This window comes from Astatotilapia calliptera, chromosome 15 (genome assembly GCF_900246225.1).
Source record: "Astatotilapia calliptera chromosome 15, fAstCal1.2, whole genome shotgun sequence".
NCBI lineage: Eukaryota > Metazoa > Chordata > Actinopteri > Cichliformes > Cichlidae > Astatotilapia > Astatotilapia calliptera.
The window spans coordinates 4,010,474-4,036,108 of record NC_039316.1 but is presented as its reverse complement, the minus strand read 5'-3'; the positions used below and the strand labels follow the sequence as shown (position 1 = coordinate 4,036,108).

The 25,635-nt window shown below is 40.7% G+C and overlaps 4 protein-coding genes across 5 annotated transcripts in view; 1 reads left to right on the top strand and 3 right to left on the bottom strand.

Moving 5' to 3' along the window:
• Window positions 1–174, bottom strand: part of ppp2r5cb (protein phosphatase 2, regulatory subunit B', gamma b) — a 28,439-nt gene extending 28,265 nt beyond the window's left edge. The window contains exon 1 of one of the 2 annotated variants that reach the window (XM_026194756.1): window positions 33–174. In XM_026194756.1, coding sequence (XP_026050541.1) covers window positions 33–59 — 27 coding nt within the window. In that variant the 5' untranslated portion in view covers window positions 60–174. The remainder of the gene's footprint in view (window positions 1–32) is intronic. The other variant, XM_026194757.1, reaches the window with a different exon arrangement.
• Window positions 175–2,474: 2,300 nt separating this feature from the next.
• Window positions 2,475–9,611, bottom strand: hsp90aa1.2 (heat shock protein 90, alpha (cytosolic), class A member 1, tandem duplicate 2). The gene is made up of 11 exons (XM_026194213.1): window positions 9,423–9,611; window positions 8,228–8,377; window positions 7,696–8,062; window positions 7,472–7,605; window positions 4,797–5,114; window positions 4,496–4,661; window positions 4,192–4,382; window positions 3,827–3,974; window positions 3,448–3,716; window positions 3,023–3,356; window positions 2,475–2,924 (listed from the first exon to the last, which is right to left on the bottom strand). Exons 2-11 carry the CDS (start codon window positions 8,375–8,377, stop codon window positions 2,812–2,814), a joined length of 2,190 nt encoding a protein of 729 aa, XP_026049998.1. The 5' UTR covers window positions 9,423–9,611; the 3' UTR covers window positions 2,475–2,811.
• Window positions 9,612–9,953: 342 nt separating this feature from the next.
• On the bottom strand, window positions 9,954–14,456 carry hsp90aa1.1 (heat shock protein 90, alpha (cytosolic), class A member 1, tandem duplicate 1). The gene is made up of 12 exons (XM_026194214.1): window positions 14,379–14,456; window positions 14,183–14,285; window positions 13,215–13,364; window positions 12,729–13,095; window positions 12,507–12,640; window positions 12,083–12,388; window positions 11,831–11,996; window positions 11,515–11,705; window positions 11,251–11,398; window positions 10,889–11,157; window positions 10,440–10,773; window positions 9,954–10,342 (listed from the first exon to the last, which is right to left on the bottom strand). The coding sequence occupies exons 3-12, from the start codon at window positions 13,362–13,364 to the stop codon at window positions 10,233–10,235; spliced, it is 2,175 nt and encodes a 724-aa protein (XP_026049999.1). The 5' UTR covers window positions 14,183–14,285; window positions 14,379–14,456; the 3' UTR covers window positions 9,954–10,232.
• Window positions 14,457–16,485: 2,029 nt separating this feature from the next.
• wdr20b (WD repeat domain 20b) lies at window positions 16,486–25,330 on the top strand. The gene is made up of 4 exons (XM_026142785.1): window positions 16,486–16,786; window positions 19,387–19,569; window positions 21,701–23,107; window positions 23,512–25,330. Exons 1-4 carry the CDS (start codon window positions 16,538–16,540, stop codon window positions 23,566–23,568), a joined length of 1,896 nt encoding a protein of 631 aa, XP_025998570.1. The 5' UTR covers window positions 16,486–16,537; the 3' UTR covers window positions 23,569–25,330.
• The last annotated feature ends 305 nt before the right edge of the window (window positions 25,331–25,635 follow it).

The following is a 25,635-nucleotide window of genomic DNA, read 5'->3' as shown; positions in this document are numbered from 1 at the left end:
GGACACGGCCTGCTAGCTTTTGTCTAACTCACCTTATCTTTTTTCGTTTTATTCGGCATTGTACAAGCGTAACCGCCCTTGCTCCCCTCACGGATACTCCACAACCAAAACCTTGACAACTCTCAGGACAGCACACTGCAAGGCGGTTCAGTCTGCCCTTACGCTGTGATTGGCTGTTTTCAGTCAGCTGACTCTGGCGCGTCACGCTAACGATGGCCAGTGTAAAGGCACCGAGAGCGCACCCTGCCGGTGACAGGACAGCAACACATAGGATTACAGGCTCCCGATACTTTGGATTACAGCCATCGACAGCATACTTCCTATGGTCATTCGATGGAAAATCAATCAGTGCCTCCCACATGACCCCCTCATAATGAGTTGGCAGTGTATATATATATATTTTTTATTACAGATACATGTTCAGGTACAGTTTTTATTTTACTTATTCCTTTTCATTCAATTTTTCGTCTAAAATCTTTGAGCATCCCAATCCTGGCACATACCATAGTTTCAGGAGCGAATCTGCTAAAAACTCGTCTCCATAGTTGTGTTTCCTTAATGTTTCTCCCAGTGTTTTTGGCTCTTGTTCTTCTAATGTGTTTGAATATGTAGAATTATCTTTAATAAGTGATTTTATCCAAACTGTGAAGCAATTTGTAACTAGGTTTAAAAAATCCTATATAAATAAAGTTGTTATTATTATAGTGGTAGTAGCAGTAGAAGTAGTAGTATTATATACTGCAGAATTTTGGGTAGACTCGGATGGTGAAAACAAATTATAACATTTTATACCAGGCTGAACCATCTTCGTTATGTGTCAAAATAATTTTCCTTTATAGTTATATTTTTGGCTAAATATATTCACGCACCTGTAAAACCAGTGGTAAATGGCCCGTATTTGTATAGCGCTTTATTTAGTCCCTACGGACCTCAAAGCGCTTTACACTACATTCAGTCGTTCATACAATGGTGTGTGGCAAGCTACACAGCTGCCCTGGGGCGCACTGACAGAGGTGAGGCTCCGCCACCTACCTTCTTCTTTCAGCTGGTTGAGACCCCTACTAGGCCGGAGCTTTCTAGAATATTTGAACAGCTTGGTAGAACCTTCTTTGAATGCACAACGACTGCCATCTACTGGTAGTTAACAGGAACCCACACGTGTAAAATGACTTGGACATATAGGATAAAAGCAGTGCGGAATGCATGAAAATATCTAAATCGATGTTTAAGCTTATGAGTTTAAGTCTAAGGAGCTTGGGAAAAAAAGCGTCTGGACTTCTTTAGGTTGCTTGAAGACGTTTCACTACTCATCCGAGAAGCTTCTTCAGTTATAGGGTAAAATGGTGGAGAGTCCAGACTCTTTTCTTCCCAAGCTCCTTAGACTACAATGACCTGGATGACTGAGAACCTTCACAGACTTATGAGTTAAACATGTGCCTTTCCACAAATAACAAAATGGGTAAGCCTTAATTTGATCATTTGTATCTTAGAAGAAGCTTAAAGATAGATAAGCAGAAAAGTAGAAGAGGAGACAAAAAAAGGAAGTTATTTTTGGATTAATCTGACTACAGCAATGATGTATTATATAAACCTTTCCTTCCTCTTTAGGAGTTTCTCTGTCCACTTTTACTTTTTCAACACAAACATCTATATCCTTGTAGCTTCAATCTGGCAAGAAATATCAGTACTGTGGAAAAGACTTCAGTGAGGTTACGTAAAAATGAACAAATTCCCAAATTATAGCCAAAAAAAGAAGCCTCGAGTTCTTTTGGCTTTTCCCCGTTTGTCTTTCTTTCAATTTGTTCCCAATAAAGGCATAATTATCAGACTTATCTGCTATTTCTTGACTTCCCCTCAAGCATTTTGCTTTTTATTACACAAGATTTTTTGCTTTTTCCATGGAGAAACTAAAAAGGCAACTGGAGAGCAAACAATCTGCCCAAGGGCAATGCTTCATTCATATGAAGCAAAGAAAAAAAAGGGGTGGTTCTTCTCTTTCTTTCACTCTATGTTTAAGCAAGCATTGGTTTGGTAGCTTATGATTCATAAACAGTGTTGACTTCACTGGTTTTAAATGAAAACAGTATACTTCAAACATGGAAATTACAATGTCACATCATCACTTTATATTTATCAAGATATAAATTTCTGTCAAATGATGGATAAAGAATGTCTTTAAAAAATCCTGGTGAGAAAAAAAAAAAAGGTTCTAAAATAATGTTTGTACTTCATTTGAGCTGAATTAAGAAACCCTTTTGACATAGCTTTCTACTTGGTGAGAACAAAGTCTAAAGCAGTTCTTCGACTACAAGTGAACACTAAGTTTCATTGATTTTCTCGATAGATAGAAAGATAGATAGACAGATAGACAGAGTGGACAGGTTAACCCACCTGTCCAATCTAAAAATGCAGCATACTATACATAAAACACGAGACTTGTGTTCACTCATCAGTAACAATGACCAAATAGCTTAACATGGTAAACCTTTATTAATGGTTTTTGCACCGTTTCAAATAACAGTATCGTGTTTTGTTATATTTACAATAAAGAACAAACTTTGGAATGTCAAATACAAAAAGAACAAATGCATCAATACAAAAACAAAAATAACAATCTGAAAACTCTAAACATCTAAAGGAATGACTGGACTGCATGTGGTCAACGCAAGTGGAAATAAAGTTACGATGGTCATCAAAAGTGTTTAGGAACAGACATTCCAGGCTCATTTACAACATTTAACATTAATTTTTTTTTTTATAACATTAGTTTTGTTTTGTTTTTTTTAAATCTAAACAGGAAATGGAAGCTGATTAGTCCACCTCTTCCATCCTAGATGTGTCATCATCTTCCCCTTCAAGAGGGGGCATGTCCTCAGTGGGTGCAGAGGTGTTATCGTCAGATGTCACATCATCTTCATCAATACCTGGAAGGAAAATAGGAGCAGATCAGTCAGCAAAGCAGGGTTAACTCGTTTACTGGCAAACATACCACCAAAAGATACAAGATTTAACAGATACTCACCAAGACCTAGTTTGATCATTCTGTAGATGCGGTTGGAGTGGGTCTGTGGGTCATCCAGTGTGAATCCTGAGGAGAGCAGGGCGGTCTCGAAAAGAAGGATGACCAGATCTTTCACAGACTTGTCATTCTTATCGGCCTCTGCCTTCTGCCTCAAGGTCTCCATGATTGGGTGGTCAGGATTGATCTCAAGGTGCTTCTTTGCTGCCATGTATCCCATGGTGGAGTTATCCCTCAGCGCCTGAGCCTTCATGATCCTCTCCATGTTGGCCGTCCATCCATATGTGCTGGTGACAATGCAGCAAGGGGAAGAAACTAGGCGGTTGGAGACTGTGACCTGCAGAGGAAAACAAAAGCCACCGGTATCAATCAGTTGAACAAGAAAACAAATTCCGTTGTTATATTGTCATTTGGTTTCATCAGCTTACCTTTTCAACCTTCTTCTCCAAGATATCCTTCATGATTTTGCATAGGTTCTCAAACTGAGATTTCTTCTCCTCCTGCTTCTTCTTCTCCTCCTCATCCTCAGGCAGCTCCAGGCCTTCCTTGGTTACTGAAACCAAGTTCTTGCCCTCAAACTCCTTCAGCTGCTGGACACAGTACTCGTCGATGGGCTCAATCATGTAGATGACCTCCAGGCCAGCTTTGCGAAGACGCTCCACAAAGGCAGAGTTGGCAACCTGGTCTTTGGTCTCACCTGAAATGCAGGCATGATAATGTTGTTCATTCATGCCATATTGCCCACATGAGACAAGTTTTGTTTGCCGAACGCATGCTTTTGATTGGCAGTTTTAAAAGTGTCCTCACCAGTGATGTAGTAGATGTGTTTCTGGTTGTCCTTCATACGTGTGACATAGTCCTTCAGGGACACCATCTCATCTCCAGAGGCTGATGTGTAGTACCGCAGAAGCTCAGAAAGCTTCTTCCTGTTCTGGGAGTCCTCATGGATGCCAAGCTGTAATAAGGAAAACAGTCAACTGTTATCAACAGTGCAGATTTATTCAGCTGAATGTGCAAAAAAAAAATTGCAGGCGCTACCACTGGCTGCATTCAATTGTTGTTAAGCTACTTTATAATATTCATACTGCTAGAGCTAAATTATTCAAGCAAAAGAATTAAAGACAAGATCTGGTAACCTTGCACCTCACTCAGTCAAGGCTGTGGATACTGACCTTGATGTTCTTGGAGAACTGCTCGTAGTACTTCTTGTAGTTGTCCTTGTCCTCAGCCAGTTCTGTGAAAAGCTCCAGGCACTTCTTGACCAGGTTCTTGCGGATGACCTTCAGGATCTTGCTCTGCTGCAGCATCTCTCTGGAGATGTTCAGTGGCAGGTCCTCAGAGTCCACCACACCCTTGATGAAATCTGATAGGAAGCAGAAAGGAAACTGTTAAAACTCTAAAGATTCCATTGTGTCATTTTCATTATGATAATTCTATTATTGTTAGGGAAATTGTAATCCACACTTTAATACTCACTGAGATACTCTGGGATGAGCTCCTCGCAGTTGTCCATGATGAAGACTCTGCGCACGTACAGCTTGATGTTGTTCTTCTTCTTCTTGTTCTCAAAGAGGTCGAAAGGAGCACGCCGAGGCACGAAGAGCAGGGCACGGAATTCAAGCTGACCCTCTACTGAGAAGTGCTGTTAGGCAAAAAAATAAAATAAAAAAATTAAAGTGATTATATATTGGACTACATTATATCAGACATAATTTTCCTCCTATAAAGTACTGCTACATTTTTAGGTATTTTTAAAATAACATCTCAAAAGCCCAACCTTAACAGCCAAGTGGTCCTCCCAGTCATTGGTGAGACTCTTGTAGAACTCTCCATATTCCTCATTCGTGATGTCATCTGGGTTTCGGGTCCACAGGGGTTTGGTCTTGTTCAATTCTTCCTGGTCAATGTACTTTTCCTTGATCTTCTTCTTCTTCTTCTTTTTGTCTGACTTGTCATGGTCATGTTCTTCATCTGATCCAACATCCTCAATCTCAGGTTTGTCCTCATCCTTCTCCTCATCTTTCTCCTTCTCCTCCTTCTCTTTCTCCTCCTCTGCCTCGTCGTCACTCACCTCCTTGTCCCTCTCTTTCTCCACCTGAAGGAAAATACATTTGGTCACACACTAAAGAATTTCCCTACACCTTAGCCTTAGGCATAGCTGGACAGGCCATCAGGCATACAGGGCATTTGCTTGGTGGGCCGATGGTGATTTTTCGTTTTTATGGGCCGATGATTTTTTTATTTTTTTATTTTATTTTTTTTTTTAATAACAGTATAAACAATGAAAGGTGATGGATTGGCCAGATGCTGGCAGATGTGTAAAAATAACTCAGTTGTTTGGTGGTGGCTATGGCGGAGCTGCCACAAGAGGCCAGGTGGATGAGGGAAAGGGGAGGCAGGAGGAGCAGAGACCCGAGGCGGCCGCCCGTCCGAGTGTCAGGTGAACTGAACTTCAGGTAAGAAGTTATGACCTGCAGTCTATCTGGATCAGATATAATCCAAGTTTAGGTGGAGTTTATTTTCGTTGTGCTGAGTTTTTACCGTCAGTTACAATAACTTGTACTGCGTACTAGCTAGCATGACGGAGTTTCTACAGCTGAGTGGGTGCTATGTTACTGATAGTGAACTTTATTCTATTCATAAGGTTAGTTAGTAGAGTTGCCAACCGTCCCCTGAAAAATGGAATTGTCCCGTATTCAGAGAAAATATCACGCGTTTCGTATTGAGCTGAAAAGGAACAGTTTGTCCCGGACTTCAGCTAGAATGGAAAAAGACACAAAGCTGGAGTTTTTCTGTCTTTACGCTGTCAGCTGTCTCTTCAGCTACCTTCACACTGCAGGTCTTAATGCTCAATTCCGATTTTTTGATCAAATCCGATTTTTTTTGTCTGCTCGTTCACACTACAAATAAAATGCGACAGCGAACGCGCTCTAGTGTGAACGTTCAAAGTGGCCCGCATGCGCAAAAGAAGATGTCACACACAACGCGCTCTGTTTAGACACAGAGCAAACAATATCGTTTGACTGATGGCCCTTAATATAAAGACTTCGGACTTCATGTTTCCCAATTTTTGCTTTAAGTTATTTTGTTATTTCCATAATAATGTAAATAACTTAATCATTATCCTTATTGCTGTTTTAGAGGAGCGGTGCTTCAAGGGATAGTTGCAGATTTCTGTCAGAATCTGAAGATTATGCAGTACAAATAAAATGTTCATGTTTCTCCAACGTTGTCTTCCCAGCAGTTTCACCAGATGGCCAGGAAGCGTTCGCGATGTCTTATCGGGCGCTTCTCCGGCACTGATAATTGGCGTCTGTCTTGTGTCAGTGACGTAAAAGACGGATTTAATGTGACTTGACCGTTCACACAGCAGTTGCTTTCTGAAACATCGGATGTGTATCGGATTCAGTACCACATATGAAAGTGACCCAGATCGGATTTGAAAATATCGGATTTGTGCCGTTCACACTGTCATACCATGATCGGATATGGGTCGCATAGGGTCAAAAAAAAAAAAAAAAAATATCGGATTTGATGCGCTTTCGCCTGCAGTGTGAACGTAGCCTTCTTCTCTCATTCAATCGTGAAACTGATCAGTGATCAGCTGATCGGCTCTCTTGCTTGTTTATCGCCCACTTTGCGCCAGAAAGAGGAAACCAGCAGATGTCGCACTAAGCAACAGCAGCATGTTTAAGCTTGATCAGCTGTTGTTAGAATTTATTTAATATTAATTTCTAGTATCAGCTGATGTTTGCTGGAGTCACAGCTGTAAAAGCTGCTGGTCATTATGTCGGTTTGGTTATCTGGGGAGAGGGAAGCATGAAGTTGAAACCAGGAGATGTCCTTACTGAATCATCAGAGCTGAACAGGTGATGGAGAAACAGGTTTACCTTTTAGGTGACATGAATGAGTTGAAGTTATGAACTGTTTCTGAGAGACAAATAACACCAGGTTCCTTTTCTAAGTAGCTGACAGCTGGTAACTGTGCAGGGGCGGGTCTAGCAAAGCTTTGCCAGGGGCCCAGGTGGGGCATTAACAGGGAGAGGGGGGCACAAAGAAATACTTTTCTTTCTTATTCTCATTTAAAATATCTAGCTTTTATTAAATAATTATCTGAATCTTACAACCAAAGTTTTTATCTGATGTACAACGTATTGAAATCATACATATACCAACAAGACAGTGTACATCACTGTCACAACAGCGTTTGTTTTCATTCAAAGGCTTTATGGTTTTTCCTATAATACCTGGTGGGCCGGTCTGTAGTCAAAATGCCCGGGCCAATTTTTTGTCCCAATCCAGCCCTGGCCTTAGGGAGTCACTATTTTATAATATCAGTGTTTCCGAGATTAATTGAGCAACTTTCTCAGAAGTCTTAAGTGCAGAAGCTATCTGCAATAGTTACAAATTTAATTCTTCTATGGGATCATTAAATATGACTTAAGTACTTACAAATAGCGTAATAGGGTAGCCAATGAACTGTGAGTGCTTCTTAACAATCTCTTTGACCCTTCGCTCTTCAAGGTATTCTGTCTGGTCTTCTTTGAGGTGCAGGATCACTTTAGTTCCACGTCCCAGTGGTTCAGCTGTAGAGGAAGACTATAGGTCAGTATACTTTATAACCACTGGGTTAAATGATTAATAATTCACTTCAAATTCGGGGTTATATCACTTACAGTTGTCTACTTTAACTGTGAATGAGCCACCAGCAGATGATTCCCAGGCGTACTGCTCGTCATCGTTGTGCTTGGTAATGACTGTCACCTTCTCGGCTACCAGGTAGGCAGAGTAGAAACCCACACCGAACTGACCGATCATGGAAATGTCAGCTCCAGCCTGCAGAGCCTCCATGAACGCTTTGGTGCCGGACTTTGCAATTGTGCCCAAGTTGTTGATCAGGTCGGCTTTGGTCATGCCAATACCTGTGTCAACTAGGGTTAGAGTACGCTCCTCTTTGTTGGGAATGATCTCAATTTTGAGGTCTTTGCCAGTTTCCAGCTTGGAAGGATCTGTGAGACTCTCATAGCGGATTTTGTCCAGTGCCTGACAGAGCAAAACAAAATGTTAATTGTTTAAACAAATTCCAGAATTTATTCTGTATTGATAATAATATAATTAAATTTCTTAAGTGAAAAAAAGCATGTAATTTAATTAATTATTTTTTTTAAATAATAAACACAGCAACACAGACTAATATTGAAAACCTACATCTGAGGAGTTGGAAATAAGTTCCCTAAGGAAGATCTCTTTGTTGGAATAGAAAGTGTTGATGATCAGGGACATAAGCTGAGCAATCTCAGCCTGGAATGCGAAGGTCTCTGCCTCCTCCTCCATTGGTTGGTCATGCATTTCAGGCATCTGAGTGAAGACGGAGAACAAATATTGTTTTTTAGAAAACACATTGACTAAAGTGACTGGAACACAATATAAAATACTATTTTTATGACACTAAATGTTTGCATCCCAGCAATGTACACTTGAAAAACACTGCCAATCCTTCTTATGTAAGATGTTGCAGTTACAGCTTATCCTTATTAAGTAGCCTCGATGTTACATTAAGGAATTAACAGCAGTCAAACGAAAGCAAATTCTCTGTAGATGTGTAGTATATAGTGACTTTCCCGGGTTTCTTTCTTGCTTACTTTCATAATTTTGTATTAAAAAGGTACAAGGACCTTTTTTTCCCCCTTCTTGGACTGTGAATTTAATCTCTGCTTGGTTATTGGCTAATCAGATTAACACGTGGCTTGAATTGCATATCCGTGTCAGCAGAAATGACTCCACCTGCTGGTTTCCCAGGTGAAGTGCAGGTTTCTAGAAGGTACGAGGAGGCAAGAAGAACTCTCTAGCAGTTTCCATAGGAATCAAAAGCTCCGCCTCTCATACAGCTGACGAGATTAAAGGAATGCACACTCTGTACCTACTGATTTTGCACTGAATTAAAACCTGGTACAAGGATAAGGTGGCCCAAAAATCTTGCAGAAATTTTAGCACAGGAAATTTGATTAAGGTTCAAACAGTTAAACCCCTGCTTAACATAACACCTTCCTCCCAAATGCATCACTAAAGCATCCTGCCATGTGGCTACTGTCCCGCAGGTTTGAATTCTGAAATGAGGCACAATAGGAATCAAATTCTTATTACCGTTTATGAAGCTGACATTAATATTCTCAGAGCAGATATTAATACTTTTTAAATCAGTTTTTAAAGACCAAGTGCTGTAACTAGACTTCACCCTTTCTTCACTTTAGCTTCACTTTTTATCCAGACATGACAAAAATGTCAGCTTTGTTTATAAATTAATGTCAAATAAGCTAACATTTAGTACTATTAAATCTGAATTTCAGGGAGTGTAATATTTTCGTATCCCAAATGTCTGTGGTAAGGCTGTTAATGTATTTACCTTGGTTTGCAGTGTGCCAAAACCTCCTGAGGAAGATGTGTAGAGATCCTTCCTTATTCACAGGTTCGTTGACTGCTAATGCTCCTACGGAAACTGGTGTAACGGTGCGGTTTTTATACCCTCTATGACCATTCGAGAAATCCTCCTGACACAAGCTTCCAGAACCGTCTGGAATCCTCCTGCTCGGTGGTGGCCACTCACTGGCCCGGTGGCCTGTCAATCATGGTGCGTGTACATGCCTCTCTGCCTTTCTTGGCAGAAGGAGGCGGGATTAAGGGAGGGGTCGCTGAGCCTAATGAGTAAGGCATGTGAGAGCAGAAACTAAAATGAACCATGCTGTATTCACTGAAAACTCCAGAATACATGATAAATCAAACGATGTAATTGATAAATGTAAGCCAGCTGTATAATGCGCTTCTCTAATACAACTTTTCACCTTTCAGTATTATTGTTTGCAGGAAGCAAGAACAAGTGATAAAATAAAGTGCAGTAGATCAATAAAAAGTGACAGGTGTCATTTTTAAAATATATTTTATTACAAATTTGATTGCTTTTCATAAAAAATGTTACAAAAGAGATACAAGTCAAACCCCCAGTGACTCAATAATACTCTTAGTGATTGTCAGAAGTTTTACAAGTGGCTGATACAATATAAACTAAAGCCACTGTGGTCTGTATTAATTCCATCAACTTTTTCTGACTAGCACATTGTTTACTAACAGAAATTCTGCTAAAAAATAATGTACATTTAAATTAGGAACATAAATTACAAAAATAAAAATGAAAGCCAGAAAAAGTCTAGTAAATAATTTAGTCAACTTCCTCCATTCTTGATGTGTCATCGTCGCCTTCCAAGACTGGCATATCTTCATCAGTGGGCTGAATTATGTCTTCAACTGCAGAATCATCATCATCAATTCCTGTGTATAGAAATACAGCCATTAAAAAACAAATTCCTCAATTAATGTATAATAACCTAACTACTACCTGAATGTTTAAAGGAAAAGATATACATACCAAGACCAAGTTTGATCATTCTGTAGATGCGGTTAGCATGTGTCTGTGGGTCTTCCAGTGTGAATCCTGAGGAGAGCAGAGCGGTCTCAAACAGGAGAATGACCAGGTCCTTCACAGCTTTGTCGTTCTTGTCAGCCTCTGCCTTCTCCCTCAAGGTCTCAATGATTGGATGCGAGGGATTAATCTCAAGGTGCTTCTTTGCAGTCATGTAGCCCAAGGTGGAGTTGTCTCTCAGTGCCTGAGACTTCATGATCCTCTCCATGTTTGCCGTCCATCCATAGGTGCTGGTGACAATGCAGCAAGGGGAAGCAACCAAACGGTTCGAAACTACAACCTGTCAGGATAGAAATTCAGTATTTTTAGTATGTTTGAACACAGTCAAGCCAACTTCCCATCCCTAACAATGTTAACTAAAATAACTGTATCATTTTCTGAAGGAGAAAAATTACCTTTTCAATCTTCTTGTCAAGGATGTCCTTCATGATCTTGCAGAGGTCCTCAAACTTAGTCTTGAGCTCTTCCTGCTTCTTCTTCTCCTCCTCATCCTCAGGCAGCTCCAGGCCTTCCTTGGTTACTGAAACCAAGTTCTTGCCATCATACTCCTTCAGCTGCTGGACACAGTACTCATCGATGGGCTCAATCATGTAGATGACCTCCAGGCCAGCTTTGCGAAGACGCTCCACAAAGGCAGAGTTGGCAACCTGGTCTTTGGTCTCACCTGTTAAAGTTATTTCAATATGGTGTTTAATGAACTTAAACTACTGGGGAATACTTGAAAACAAAGGAAAATAAACCACACTGAATAACTTACCAGTGATGTAGTAGATGTGCTTCTGGTTATCCTTCATACGAGAGACATAGTCCTTGAGGGAAACCATTTCATCTCCAGAGGCTGAGGTGTAGTAGCGGAGCAGCTCAGACAGTTTCTTCCTGTTCTGGGAGTCTTCATGGATTCCAAGCTAAACATAAAAAAACAGCGTGTCATTTCGTGGTATTAAAATCCATGCAAGATGATTGGTATCAGACATTTTTTCTGAAGTTTTAGAGTTGAAGAAATTCAGATGGATGAACCTACCTTGATGTTCTTGGAGAACTGCTCATAGAACTTCTTGTAGTTGTCCTTGTCCTCAGCCAGTTCTGAGAAAAGCTCCATGCACTTCTTGACCAGGTTCTTGCGGATGACCTTCAGGATCTTGCTCTGCTGCAGCATCTCTCTGGAGATGTTCAGTGGCAGGTCCTCAGAGTCCACCACACCCTTGATGAAATCTGAGTAGGGAAAATAAACTGGTCAGCTTCCCAAAGCCAGGAGTTGAGTTCCAAAAACAATTACTAATAACTATGAATTTTGAGAGAATGCGTCAAGATTTATGCATTACTTCATTGTTACTTACTGAGGTATTCTGGGATCAGTTCTTCACAGTTGTCCATGATGAAGACCCTGCGCACATAAAGCTTGATGTTGTTTCTCTTTCTCTTGTTTTCAAAGAGGTCAAATGCAGCTCTTCTGGGTACAAAGAGCAAGGCGCGGAACTCCAGCTGGCCTTCCACTGAGAAATGCTGCGGGGGTAGATATGTATTAATTAGCATAACATTATTGCAACTGGTGTTGGTAAATATGATCATCACAAGAAGATTTAGCTTACCTTCACAGCCAGGTGGTCCTCCCAGTCATTGGTAAGACTCTTGTAGAACTCGCCATACTCTTCATTGGTGATGTCATCAGGGTTACGGGTCCAGATAGGCTTGGTCTTGTTGAGCTCCTGGGCATCAATGTACTTCTCCTTGACCTTCTTCTTCCTCTTGTTCTTGCCATCCTTTGTATCTTCATCCTCATCAGAGCCAACGTCCTCAATCTTAGGTTTGTCCTTGTCCTCAGCAGCCTCCTTCTCAACCTCCTCTTCCTTTTCTCCCTCCTCCAGGTCTACTTCCTTCTCTCTTGTCTTCTCCACCTTAAATATGCAAAGGCATATTTACATTTTGCTTTGCCATGCCATTATCACAGTCAATGTGTGGTTATTATCAAGTATTGATTGAATAATTGTTCTTACTGTGTAATTAAAAACTTACAAAAAGTGTGATGGGATAGCCAATGAACTGTGAGTGCTTCTTCACAACTTCTTTGACGCGTTTCTCCTCGCAGTACTCTGTCTGGTCTTCCTTGAGGTGAAGGATCACTTTTGTGCCTCTGCCAATTGGCTCTCCTAAAATCAACAACAAAATTAGAACCGTGGCAGACAGGGTTAAAATGACTGATTCAATTGTTCTGTAAATGAGGGGACTAAGACATACCTGTATCAGGCCTGACTGTGAATGAGCCTCCAGCTGCAGACTCCCACACATACTGCTCGTCATCGTTGTGCTTGGTAATGACTGTCACCTTCTCAGCTACCAGGTAGGCAGAGTAAAAACCCACACCAAACTGACCGATCATGGAGATATCAGCCCCAGCTTGCAGAGCCTCCATGAAAGCCTTGGTGCCGGACTTTGCGATTGTGCCCAGGTTGTTGATCAGGTCAGCTTTGGTCATGCCGATACCTGTGTCAAGGAGGGTCAGGGTGCGAGCATGCAGATCAGGCCTGATTTCAATCTTCAGGTCCTTGCAGGACTCAAGTTTGGTGGGATCCGTCAAGCTTTCATATCTGATTTTATCCAAGGCCTGCCGAGAATAGATAACTCAATTAAAATACTTTTTTTTGGCAAAAAATATAAGGGCTTGTTTTACATTAAAAAAAAAAAAAAAGGAAAACATGATGCGGAAGTGTTTATTTCCCTTACATCTGAGGAGTTGGAGATGAGCTCCCTAAGGAAGATCTCTTTATTTGAGTAGAAAGTGTTGATAATAAGGGACATCAGCTGAGCAATTTCAGCCTGGAAGGCAAAGGTCTCCACCTCCTCCTCCATAATGTGTGCAGAGCTCTCAGGCATCTAAAGGGGGAGAACATATTGGGTAACATTTTTCAGAAAAACAAAATTGAAATTGTACCTCTATATTTTTTGTGTTTTCAAATAATTATATTTTCACCTGTAGTTTAAATTTATTTACTCTGAACTTCTTCGGTTACGTTTTTCTCAGGCAGCCACATGGCCTGCTGATACGCACATGTTCCTTCTGTCAATCAGAGAACTGGCATTTTTGGGGGGGGGGGGGGGGGGGGGGGGGCTAATGCTACTGCATATATTTTTTAGGCCTTCTAAGAACATTTCATAGATTAAACAAAAGCTTTAATCCAGAATCAATAATTCCTTTACAGTTTACTAAGCTAAGATGCAAATGTGCTGCATCAGCTGTTAGAATAGATTCTGAGAAGCCATTGGTCCCATACTTGGGTCACCTTGCTTGCCATGTGCTTCATGCCTGTAACAGTCCTACTTAGACACTGATAGAAAAGCACATACACTATACCATTCTGATTCTAACCGATAGTAAAGGTTAAAGTTAATTACATTATATCACAAAAGCACCCAATATACTGTAAAAAGAAAAAGTTGTTTTAAATTTTCTAATTCTTACCTTGAATTCTAATTCATACCTTGAATATAATCTTTATTTTTTGTTACTTTGTATAGTTAAATCAATCACTGAGCTTGATTTCTCTTCTTCAAGAGCTTCAAGTGTGTGCTTGGCTGCTGCTCCTGTGAGCAGTAAGTGTCTTGTGAATTAAATCACTCACTTTACATAAAACCGTGCAAGCACCCAGTATACTCTAAAATTGAAATGATTGTTGCATTGATTCCATTCTTACCTTAGATTTAATCTTTGTCTTCTGTCACCTTTAGTAGACAAATGTATCACTGAGCTTGATTTCTCTTCTTGGAGAACTTCAAGTGTGTGCTTCTCTGCTGCTCCTGTGGGCAGTAAGTCTCTCTTGGTTGTGTTCTAGTGAGCGTCTTCTGACTCTATGCAGACCACACGACATGACAACGTGTTTTTATACTTACGGGATGGTTTCTCGAAGCTCCCATTCAGAAGCTTCCAGATTGTATGTTCACTACAGTCAGGGGGGTGCTGAGGAATGGTCTGGAAGGGGGTTGCGATTGGGACATTGGCGCTCTAAAGTTGGTGTGCCCTTATAGGGTTGCAGAGTCACAAGGAGTGCCTGTCAGTCACAATGAGAGCTTCGCTGATAGCTTGTATAGCTGTTAGACAGCATAACCCAGCACCACAGCTGTGCATTGCCTTTGCCATCAGCAGCTGCCATGGTGCCCCACTGCACCCACATATGCTCATATTTAAAGCCATTTGGGATGCTGTTTGCAACTTGCTGTCCATTCACAGTTTAGATTAGGCATGTTAAATTCATTTCATTGTGGGACACATACAGCCCACTTTGATCTTCAGTGGGCTGGACCAGAGAAAGACATTTACCTAAACATTTAATCCCTGAGATGTCTTTAATGCAATTTTAACAGTGTGTCTCAATTTTTCCACATCACAAACACATTTAAAATGGACTTCTTGTAAAAGAAAAGAAAAGAAAAGAAAAGAAAACTAATAAAAGAAAAAACAAAAAACAACAACAAAAAAAACCCAAAACAAATTTATATAGTATATCACAGAAACAGGAACTTTTCTGCAATTTAATTGTTTATCTATTACTTAACTACTTTCGTATAATATGAATGGCTATGGGGGAGATTTTTATCAATAGGAAAAGTTGTAAAAACTAATGAAAATACAGTCAAAAGTTCAAAATCTGTGTACTCATTCACATTTCACAATCAGAGTGGTGTCTTTACTGGGCTGGGCCTGGTTTAGCTCATACCTTCATACACTTCTGAATTTGTTCTGGGCTATTAATAAATTTATTGATTAATACATTCACCAAACAGAAATTCTGGAGGGAAACCCATATGCTGCCTTATTTACACATCTATATATGCATATTGTCAGAGTTTAGATTACCTTTTCTTTATTTGCATAATGCATATTGCAGACCAACTTACTAGGAATGTCTAGAACTTTCCATTTAATTTCCTGATTTTCATTTGTGGATTGCAAACAGAATATGCCATCCAAAGTATTTGGTGATAGAGAGAGACTTATAGTGAAGCAAACTGAATTTTGACTATGCTCTGTGGCCATTGGCCAAACTTAAATTCTCGCAGAAATCATAAGCTTCCCTATAACACATTAATATGTGTATGCAAAGACACAGTGTGTTGATGAGAGCTTGTGATGGTTTAGCAAGAGGTTGCAAAAACCCATTCATCCCATAACACTTGGAATAGGCTGCACTTACATGTAAAAAATAATTAAAGTCAGACTTGTGTAAGACAGACGACTAGAATACTCTGGTCCGATCTGAGCGGTAATGGCTTTACTTACCAGAGGAGGGCAGTGTATCGCACTTTCTAGGGATCAGTTACATAATCTAAATGTTTCCAGCTGGTAGCAGACGTTACTAGAAGCTGAATACTCATGTACCTCAGTGTAAACTGATGAAAGAGAGAAGCCAAATTTCTCGGTTTTCCACTATTCTGTTTGAGTAAGACAGTGAGTCAGTCCTTTTTTTAATGAAATGGAAGAATGAGAATAATAGCAATGTTTCTGGAACTTAGTGCCAGAAGGTAGTTTTTACATCCTGGGATGGTTCTTACTTTGGTGCTTTGATTACAGAAGTGACCATGAGTGTCAGTCTTGGTTTTCTGTTTCAGAACTTTCTGTCTTTGCCTTGACTATGGAAGATTTTATTGCACAGAGAGATTTTCCCCCTTTGTTTTTATTTACTAATAATATTTACTTTTGTTTACTCTGTTTATACTCAATTGAAAGCTTTTTCACCATAGGTTTTCTTATTATTACATAGAATTTTTATTTGTATTCATTCAAAATAAATATAATTTATTTATTGCTTTGGTGGTCCATAAAAGTTGTAAAAAAACATTGATTTTAGCAATAAAAAATATTAAATAACAGCGAGTTATTTTAAGTCGATGTGTTTATTGTTTAAATTAATCGCGTTTTACACGCGCATACACTTCTGTTTTTCTGCTGGACTCTATAATTCACTGTACGCATGGCTGCGACCGCAACGGTTCAACGCATGCGCTCTCGCTGACATCCGGGGCCAGGACAAGGATGAACGGCGATTTCCAAGATGGCGGCGGAGGGAGGAGGGAAGGAGATGAACGAAATTAAAACTCAGTTCACCACACGAGAAGGTGTCTACAAACTCCTCACGCACTCTGAATACAGCCGCCCGAACAGGGTGCCTTTCAACTCGCAGGGCTCCAATCCCGTCAAGGTCTCCTTCGTCAATGTAAACGACCAGTCCGGCAACGGCGACAGGATCTGTTTCAATGTGGGCCGGGAACTCTACTTTTATATCTACAAAGGCGTGAGAAAGGTAAACAGTACTGAGCGAGGAGGCAAAGTAACCGCTGTTCGGGAGCAGTCCGTTAATTTGACATATTTAAATGCGTTGCAAACCAGCTGTCAGCTCTCTCGGCTTCTGTTATTTAAGTGCGCAGATTATCAAGAGAAGGCCATGTAGCAAACCGAGCTAAGTTAGAGACTGATTAGCATTCTTAGCTAACATCGCCACAGTTGTTTTTGTTGTTGTTGTTGTTGCTTCGATTAGATTTGTGCGCCCTCCAAGGTTCACTAGTTAATTCGGCGAAAAGCTGTGACATGAAATTACCCAGTGAACTGTGCTATACGAGAAAAGGCTTCTCCTGTTCTGTCATGTCATGTGGTGTTTGTTTATCCTCGTTTCTTTACGTGGAAAGTGCACCTCTACACTGTCGGTGGCAATACAGACAGGAAACAACTTTGTTGTTCCTGTTAAAGAAGCCACTGACTGCATGTAAGCTTTAGACTTTGTAAGCTGTGGGCATGGAAGTGAACAGTGTTGTTTTTCATGGTGTAATGATGTGTGCACGCTACTGTCAGGACTGGGTTGTGATGCAATGTGATCCACTGTTTAGGTTGCGTGCAGTGGTGATGTCATTGCAGCAAGACACGTTTAAGCAGAGATGGTGACTGTGACAGCGGTGATCATGCTGGTCATGTGCTTGACCCGTAAGCTGGGTGTAGCGGCCAAGCATCCTAATAAGGACTCACACTTGTGTTCGTGTTTTGGTTTTCCACGAAAACTCTAACATTGCATATTGACGTTAATGTTAGAGCTGTTCTTCTGTCGTCTTTAACAAAAGTAAAGTGCAAAGAGGAACACTTATTTTGGATAATTCTAAGTTAATATGGTGTACTACCCTGCAAAGGGCAACCTTTAGGTTTGAAAAGTTATGAAGTCTGTTATTTGACAGCAAGTTAAGCTACAGAATTGTGTGGTTCGATTTTACATTTTTTGAACCCTGAGGCTAGTGTTTGACGTTTCCTTATGATTAAAAAAATCTTCAAATTGACTGAGCAACCGTAAAACTGCAATGTCAAAACATTTAACAACACTGCTGTCTATGGAAAAGAGATCCTAGAGAAAATTTTCGAATAGTGATAAAAATGCTGATACTTTTGCTACTTAATCAAAACTGCAGGGAGTAAATATTAGCCATTATAACTGTTTGCCAGTAAACAGCAATGTTAACCTGTTGATACAACAAAATTGAACCAGAGTAAATGCTGCATTAGCTTTAGGGACAGCATTTGTATTCAGGTTCATTTTCCTGATGTAGGGACGTCTCGGGTGGTTTTTAACATCAGCAATTCTCAAAACTTCCTCATCAAGTTTTGGAATCCCAGAGCACGGACTGAACTAGTGCAGCCACACACACACACACACACACACACACACACACACACACACACACACACACACACACACACACACACACACACACACACACACACACACACAAAACCCCGTTCCGCTATCTTAGTGAGGACCTTCATTGACATAATGGTTTCCCTAGCCCTTTATCCTAACCCCAACCATTAAAAATGATGCCTAACTCTAACCCTTACCCTAAACCTAACCATAGCCTAATTGTAACCCTGACACTAAAACCACATTTTGAGCCTCAAAAAGGCCTTCAAACTTGTGAGGACCAGTGTGTGTGTCCTTACAAGTGACTGTTGGTTCTCACAAGTATAGTAGAATGCAGATTTCGGTCCTCACAAAGATAGCTAACATAGATGGATAACACACACATTACAAGGTGAAGGCCTGACTATCTCAATTATTTTGGGGTTAAATGTCTTGTTCAAAGACCCAGTGATGTGCATGAAGAAGGAGCTAATGGTCAAACCACTAATCTTACAATCAATGGGATTGCCACTTAACATCTCAAAGTTTTTCAGCCATATACAGGACAGTGGGTAAAAGAAATTGAAGCACAGCAACACATTTTGCACAGTTTCAGATTAGTGACAGATAGATCAAAATCACCATTTTGTCTGTTGACAAAAGTGAGTAAAACATTTGTCACCTGAAACCCTAACCAGGGTATGTCAGGATGATAAGTCACAGTGAGTTGTTGTACATAAAGTTTATTGTTCAAGGATTAGACAGATCCACTGCAAACAGTTGGGATCAAGCAAGTTTTGTTTGAGGTATTTATTTCTCTTTAAACTTAATATTAGCAGCTGAACATCCCTGGTAATATGTCTTCTGTGTCTAACCCAGGTGGAATATGAAGCATCCTTGTATAAATGATTTATGACAGTCTAGCCACAGCATCATCGTAGCACTTGTATTGTCAGGCAGCCATAGATGCTTATTTTATCTCATTTTATTTTGAGCTGCCTTTTTGACAACACTGATACCTTTAGAAGCGTTGCAACTCCTAACCTTTCTCTCTGACTTGTTTTATGCCCCAAAATAGACCTGAAGAAAGCGATAGACATGAAGCTTTCACAAAAGTTAGATTTGCATTAGTCAGGCTTTGTTGCTCTTTCTTTCTATTTCGGAATAATGACTTTCTACATGTAACAACATATCACAGTTTCTTTAATTTATTTTTAGTCATGTCAATGTGTTTGTAATTGCAGGCTGCTGATCTTAGTAAGCCCATAGACAAGAGGATATACAAAGGAACGCAGCCTACGTGCCATGACTTCAACCCCCTCACAGCTACAGCAGAGAGTGTCTCTCTGCTGGTGGGCTTCTCAGCTGGCCAGGTGCAGCTCATAGACCCAATAAAGAAGGAAACCAGCAAACTCTTCAATGAGGAGGTGGGTAGCAGTTATCATTGTTTTGAAGACAACTTGCCTCTCTTGAGCCTTGTACTATGAAGAAGGATTTGAGGCTTAGTAATGTAACTTCGGGTTTAACCCTGGATTTTCAGTGTTCCAAATGTGGTCCACTACTTACCAGGGTACATCGCCAACATAATTTGTACCGTAGACCTAATCTGCTCTACAGGTTATGTTTGACGTAAGAGATAAACAGGTATGTTCAGTTTTCTGGAATGAAGCATCACCATTCCTGGATGATCCTTGTGATCCAAGTGTGTAGATAGTTAAAGGTTGTTAAAAAAAAAAAGAAAAAAGAAAATCTAAAATCTTTGTTTTTCTCTGGTGAGCATTAGTAATAAATATAAATTCTTCCTTTTGTCCAAGCTATCTGTAAGTCATTTTAAAACTTTTATTGTACTTTGAATAGACTAAACTTTATTAATATTGCTTTTTCAGTCTAGCTGGCCAAAGAAGATGAAGCTCACACATAATCAAGCAGCATCATGAATGCTTCGAAACAAAGGAACTTTATTTTTGGTTTATGAAGAGTTTCCCCTCTCATCGAAGAGGTTTCGTAAAATTCTAAAACAACTGATGGAGAATCTCAATGACTTAATCCCTAGTGGGGGTTGTCCTGAGGTCTTGTGAGCCATTGTTAATTATGTGAGTTGTCACATGAGCCAAGGTGTGAAACAAGGCTTTGGTCATTATTGTAATCAGGGCCAAGGTGGGAATCCTCTATGAGTCTTTGCCTCACTTTATCATAATATGAGGTATTTGGTGTTGTCCTGTCCTTTTCCTGTTGAGGTGGCTCTGTTATGTTGTGTAATGCATTTGTGGAGTGAGTGTTTGGTTCCTCCCATGTAAAAATCTGAACACTGCTTACTGAATTACACTGTGTTGTTTAGCTTATGTTAGAGTATTTTAGCCTTGGAATGTGCCAGTTTTTGTCTTGAGGGTTTTCCATGGTGAAACGTGTACTAGGATGTTAATGGTTGGAGAACATTTTTTGGAACTTATCTAAAAAAACTTGCCACATACTGGACAACAGTGTATTTCCCTTTGTTGTTCTCTATCCCTGGTGGATGTCTGAGGTTTGTTCTGGTGCATTTATTCTCATATTAATAAGGTGTCTCCAAAAGTTGATTCTGTTCATCTGGACGTAGCGTTTTCAGTGGGAGAAACGCTTCATCACTGATTAAAGTAGCTTCTTCAGTCTCAGCTGACTGCAGGTTTCCCCAATCTTATAAACAGTACATTTGCATAATGACTGAAACGACCTCCCAGCCCATTGTTCCTTCAGTGGGCTGGTTTCAGTCATTATGCAGGCTTCTGCTTTATAGGTTTTCTATTGTGACACAGGTGTCATCTGCCCATCTGATCTCTGAAGGCGATCAGACAGTGTTACTTTTCACTTCCTCTATGCAAAAATTGGTTACACTGGGGAAGCCATGGCGCATATTTAGTCTGTAGCAACCTTCATATTTGAATTATATGGTGGCTCATTTTCACAAACCACAAAAGATACCAGTTGCCTTCTTCTCAAGCAGTCCAGACTCCCATGACCTGGACATTCTCTGACTGAGATAACTACATAGACATATTTAGATGACTCTTTTTTTTTTTTTTATTGTACTTTTGTCTCAAACATACAAACTCTCTGGTGTAATAGCTTTAGCCCTGATGCGCATGTGTGTGCGAGTGTGTGTTCATGCACGTGTTAGTTTAATTTTTAAGCCTCTATTATGTCTTTAAAATCTATTTTTATAATACCATAGTGTATATCACTCTGCTTCCCTTAGTCTTACCCCATTTCTGATTGGTCATATTCTTTCATATGAACATCCTCATAGCTAGATCGAGAAACCTGACTTAGCATGTTGTTAATCACCTTTGTGTGACCCCTTAGCTTGACTGCTGATTTTGGGGTAAGTGGTGACAAATAGAAAAAAGGTGTCATGGATATGATGAACTTTCCTTGTACAGGCTCCCAATAATATGTTTATCAGAATCAGAATACTTTATTAATCCTTAAAGAAATTGTGTTTATGTTTGATCTAGTCCACTAGCTGACCTGTCTCCTTGTTTTTTGCTTTGTTTTTCCTTTTTTCTATTCTTCTCTTTCCAGAGACTTATCGACAAGTCGAGAGTAACATGTGTGCGATGGGTTCCTGGTTCAGAGAGCCTGTTTCTTGTGGCTCACTCCAGTGGCAGCATGTACTTGTACAATGTGGAAAACACCTGTGGCACCACAGCACCTCACTACCAGCTTCTTAAGCAGGGTGAAAATTATGCTGTGCATACCTGCAAGAGCAAATCGGCTCGTAACCCTTTACTGCGGTGGACAGTGGGCGAAGGGGCGCTCAATGAGTTTGCTTTCTCCCCAGATGGAAAGTTTCTAGCTTGTGCGAGCCAGGATGGCTTCCTGCGGGTTTTTGGCTTTGATGCCGCAGAGCTACACGGAACTATGAAGAGCTACTTCGGTGGCTTACTGTGCGTGTGCTGGAGCCCCGATGGACGGTATATTGTGGCAGGAGGGGAGGACGACCTGGTGACGGTTTGGTCATTTTTGGACTGTAGAGTCATTGCACGAGGGCATGGCCACAAGTCATGGGTGAGCGTGGTGGCGTTTGACCACTGTACCACCAGTGTTGAGGATGGCGACTTGCCTGCGGAGTTTAGTGGCAGCGACGAGGACTTTCACGAGCAGAATCACTTCAGTGCAGGCAGAGACAGAGCAAACAGTTCTCATTCTCGGCTTTCTAAGAGAAACTCTACGGACAGTAGACCGGTTAGTGTGACCTACAGATTTGGCTCAGTGGGACAGGACACCCAGCTGTGCCTGTGGGATCTCACAGAGGACATTCTCTTCCCTCACCTCCCTTTGTCCCGCACTCGAACACACACTAATGTTATGAGTGCCACAAGCCCTCCAGCAACAGGACAACCTCCTTCTACTCTGTCCACGACCACCAGTTCCGGTGGCACCAACAGTAAAGACAATTTGAGCAATAGTAGCACTAGCGGCAACCCAACTAACTCCCTCCCCGGCACCTTGCCTCGGTCCAATAGCTTGCCTCACTCCTCAAATCCAGCGGGGGGCAGCACCCCCAACAGTAACACAGGCAGCAGCAACAGCAGCAGCAGCACCACCGCCACAACCAAGGCCAACAGCATCATTGACAGCGCTTTCATCGCCACCAGCGTCAGCAAGTTTGCAACACTGTCGTTACACGACTCGCGGAAGGAGCGCCACGAGAAGGACCACAAGAGAAACCACAGCATGGGTCACATCAGCAGCAAGAGCAGCGACAAGCTAAACCAGCTCAGCTCGTCAAAGATGGCGAAAGCTGACGCTGCTAAGACTTTAGGCACTACTCTGTGCCCACGCATGGAGGAGGTGCCGCTCCTGGAACCGCTGGTGTGCAAAAAGATAGCTCACGAAAGACTCACTGTGTTAATCTTCCTGGAGGACTGTCTGGTAACAGCCTGTCAGGAGGGTTTCGTTTGCACCTGGGCTAGGCCTGGGAAAGTGGTGAGTGACGGGCCTCATGAGAATACTCTCTTGTGACACTTTAAAGTTATGTTTTGTTGTTGTTGTTGTTGTTGTTGTTTTGTTTTTGAGTAATTCTTGCATTCAGGAGCAGTTGGGTTTGGGTTTGTTTGGGTTTGAGTTCACACCTCATATATATCTATATCTATCTATCTATCTATCGCTATATATATATATATATATATATATATATATATATATATATATATATATATATATATATATATATAAATATATAAACCTGCATCATTTTTGATTATAAATAGGACAGTTTGTTTAAAAAAAAAAAAAGAGAGAGCAAACCTCACGGCCTCACTGTTCTACCTCTCGTGTTACATTTGAGTAAAAACCTTTATTATCAATGTGTGTTATCTGTCTCTCCACAGGGATTGCTATCATCTCAAAACAACCCAGCCAATTCCCCCAGTGGAACAGTAGTATAGTCGATGCTGGTGCTGCTAATAACAGCTCCACGCAACAGAGACGTGGGGACGACCACGACCGAGGCCCTGCAGCGCTTCTTCACACACAGTCACACATCACATGACCTCGAGTGTTTCCTTTCATTCTCATCACTACAAGCACCCAGATGCTCTCTTTGTGTTACTGTTCATGTTAAGAATTTTGGCCAAGGCCAGAGTTAGAAACTTGACCCCCTTTGTTTTGTGTGTGTGTGCGCGCGTGCGCCTGTGTGGGGGAGGTGGAGTGGGTTTAAAGGGTTCTATTGGAAGTTAGATGGCAAGTTTTAAATCATCCAGGAGGCTTATGGGAAGGTTTGACTGGCTTCATTATTGCATCTATGCTCATATCAGAACGTGTCTAGTCTAACAATAACAAACTAATCCCCCAATCTCTTGTGCCTGTAAATCTTCAAAGACTAGATACGGTGTAAGCATTTGTGATGATGCCTCAACCTGACCTTTTTGTGTGGGTTTAATTAAATCCCTTTTTTAAAAAAAAAAGAAAGAGATAAAATAAATGTAATATATTCACAGATAAAGGGAATAAGATGAGGAACTGTTTTGGAGCGACAGCAGCATATCCCCAAAGCGAAGTCTCTTATTTTTCACCTCCTGGGTGATTCCTTGTGCAGTCACGGTTGTCAAACACCTGCCCAAGAGAGACTGCCTTTTACTTCCTTTTGAAACGTTTTTAAGTCCGAGTTGTCAAACTCAGGAGTTTATTTGCACAGTTTTGTTTTTCTTTCATTCTTTTTCTTCCCTTGTATATTTTGAACTCATGAGGGTGGAACAAGTTTTTCAAAACGCTTTGAAAGCACTTGGGGAAACGGCTTGTTATCGTTCTGTCTCAACGCTGGATGCTGCAATCATAGTTTTTTATATAAAAAAAAATTGTTTGCACTTAATAGTTAGAGGAGTATGGCTTTACATTTTGGAGTGTGTAAGGACTCCTTGACAAGGTTGTTATATAAATAGAATTTAAAAAAACAAACTTTGTATCTATTGAGCATTTATTTTAATATTGTTTCGGATGAAATGGGCTCTGTAATATATGTAAATATTGTACATCAGTGATTTATGAGTGAAATGATCATATTACATTAATTGAAAATCCTCATTTCAGAAAATAGTGATATTTCTAATACAGAAAATCTATACCTAATATTAAAACAAATCTTGAATATGCAGGTGAAAATGTTTCTTTTCTGTTGTACATAGAGAAATTTCAGGTGTATTTTTATTAATGAAACGTTTGGTATAGGAAATGTCTATCCTTTTGTCTAACAGGTAGTGCTGAATGCTAGCTAGCCTGTCGCTGCAGATTCCTTTTACTACGTAGACAGGTAGGCGCAGAGGCAGTGGTCTATAATTCAGCCATCACTTCGAGCTCAGGTAAACCACAGGAAGACCAACGCTGGCATAGTTCTCCTCACCCATAGGCAGCAGTCCCATCCGTCATAATACTTGTGAAACTCACTTTAACAAATAAGACTGACAACCTTGTTCTGCACACAGGACTGAAATCTGTGACTTCTGTTATATTGCCAGTAACTGATGCTGAACTTGTGAACAAACTTGACACTGTGTTGAATTACTAGCTGACATGCGTCAGCACTGGTGGTGTTGGGGGGTTAGGTGCTTGAGGTGAGGGGTGCTTTTTCAGGCACCCACACAGAACTAAGGATTTTAACAGTGGGAGCCTTTTCCTCCATGTGACGCCTATTAAAACAGCTTTGACAGACTACCTGTTCTGTTTGTGTTCACTGTTTATTTACACATGAAACTACGCGTTCATGCAACACTTATTAGTTGGACATGCACCTCCATGCTTTCTTCTGCCTGGATAAGCGGTCAGGCTCAATACAATGTGAATTTCTTACATTGTTAACCTTTACTTTTATCGCATAGCGAAAGAAGTATTACATTTTTTCACTTCATAATGAAGGACTAGCACAACTAATAATTTCCCATGATGGCTTGGTTCCAGGGCAGGGTTCTAGGGCAAACTCATTTGACATTGTGAGCCACTTTGATCTAAAGCAACCTGGA

What these genes read in the sequence shown, in the direction of transcription:
- hsp90aa1.2 (XM_026194213.1), bottom strand. Translation starts at nt 8,377, where the DNA reads ATGCCTGAAATGCATGACCAACCAATGGAGGAGGAGGCAGAGACCTTC. An exon ending in AGTTCTCCAAGAACATCAAG is followed by an intron (nt 3,975 to 4,191) that starts GTCAGTATCCAC and finishes TCCTTATTACAG; the next exon opens with CTTGGCATCCATGAGGACTC. An exon ending in TGGAGAAGAAGGTTGAAAAG is followed by an intron (nt 3,357 to 3,447) that starts GTAAGCTGATGA and finishes TTTCCTCTGCAG; the next exon opens with GTCACAGTCTCCAACCGCCT.
- hsp90aa1.1 (XM_026194214.1), bottom strand. Translation starts at nt 13,364, where the DNA reads ATGCCTGAGAGCTCTGCACACATTATGGAGGAGGAGGTGGAGACCTTT. An exon ending in AGTTCTCCAAGAACATCAAG is followed by an intron (nt 11,399 to 11,514) that starts GTAGGTTCATCC and finishes TTTTATGTTTAG; the next exon opens with CTTGGAATCCATGAAGACTC. An exon ending in GCACATCTACTACATCACTG is followed by an intron (nt 11,158 to 11,250) that starts GTAAGTTATTCA and finishes TAACTTTAACAG; the next exon opens with GTGAGACCAAAGACCAGGTT.
- wdr20b (XM_026142785.1), top strand. Translation starts at nt 16,538, where the DNA reads ATGGCGGCGGAGGGAGGAGGGAAGGAGATGAACGAAATTAAAACTCAG. An exon ending in GCAAACTCTTCAATGAGGAG is followed by an intron (nt 19,570 to 21,700) that starts GTGGGTAGCAGT and finishes TTCTCTTTCCAG; the next exon opens with AGACTTATCGACAAGTCGAG. An exon ending in GGGCTAGGCCTGGGAAAGTG is followed by an intron (nt 23,108 to 23,511) that starts GTGAGTGACGGG and finishes GTCTCTCCACAG; the next exon opens with GGATTGCTATCATCTCAAAA.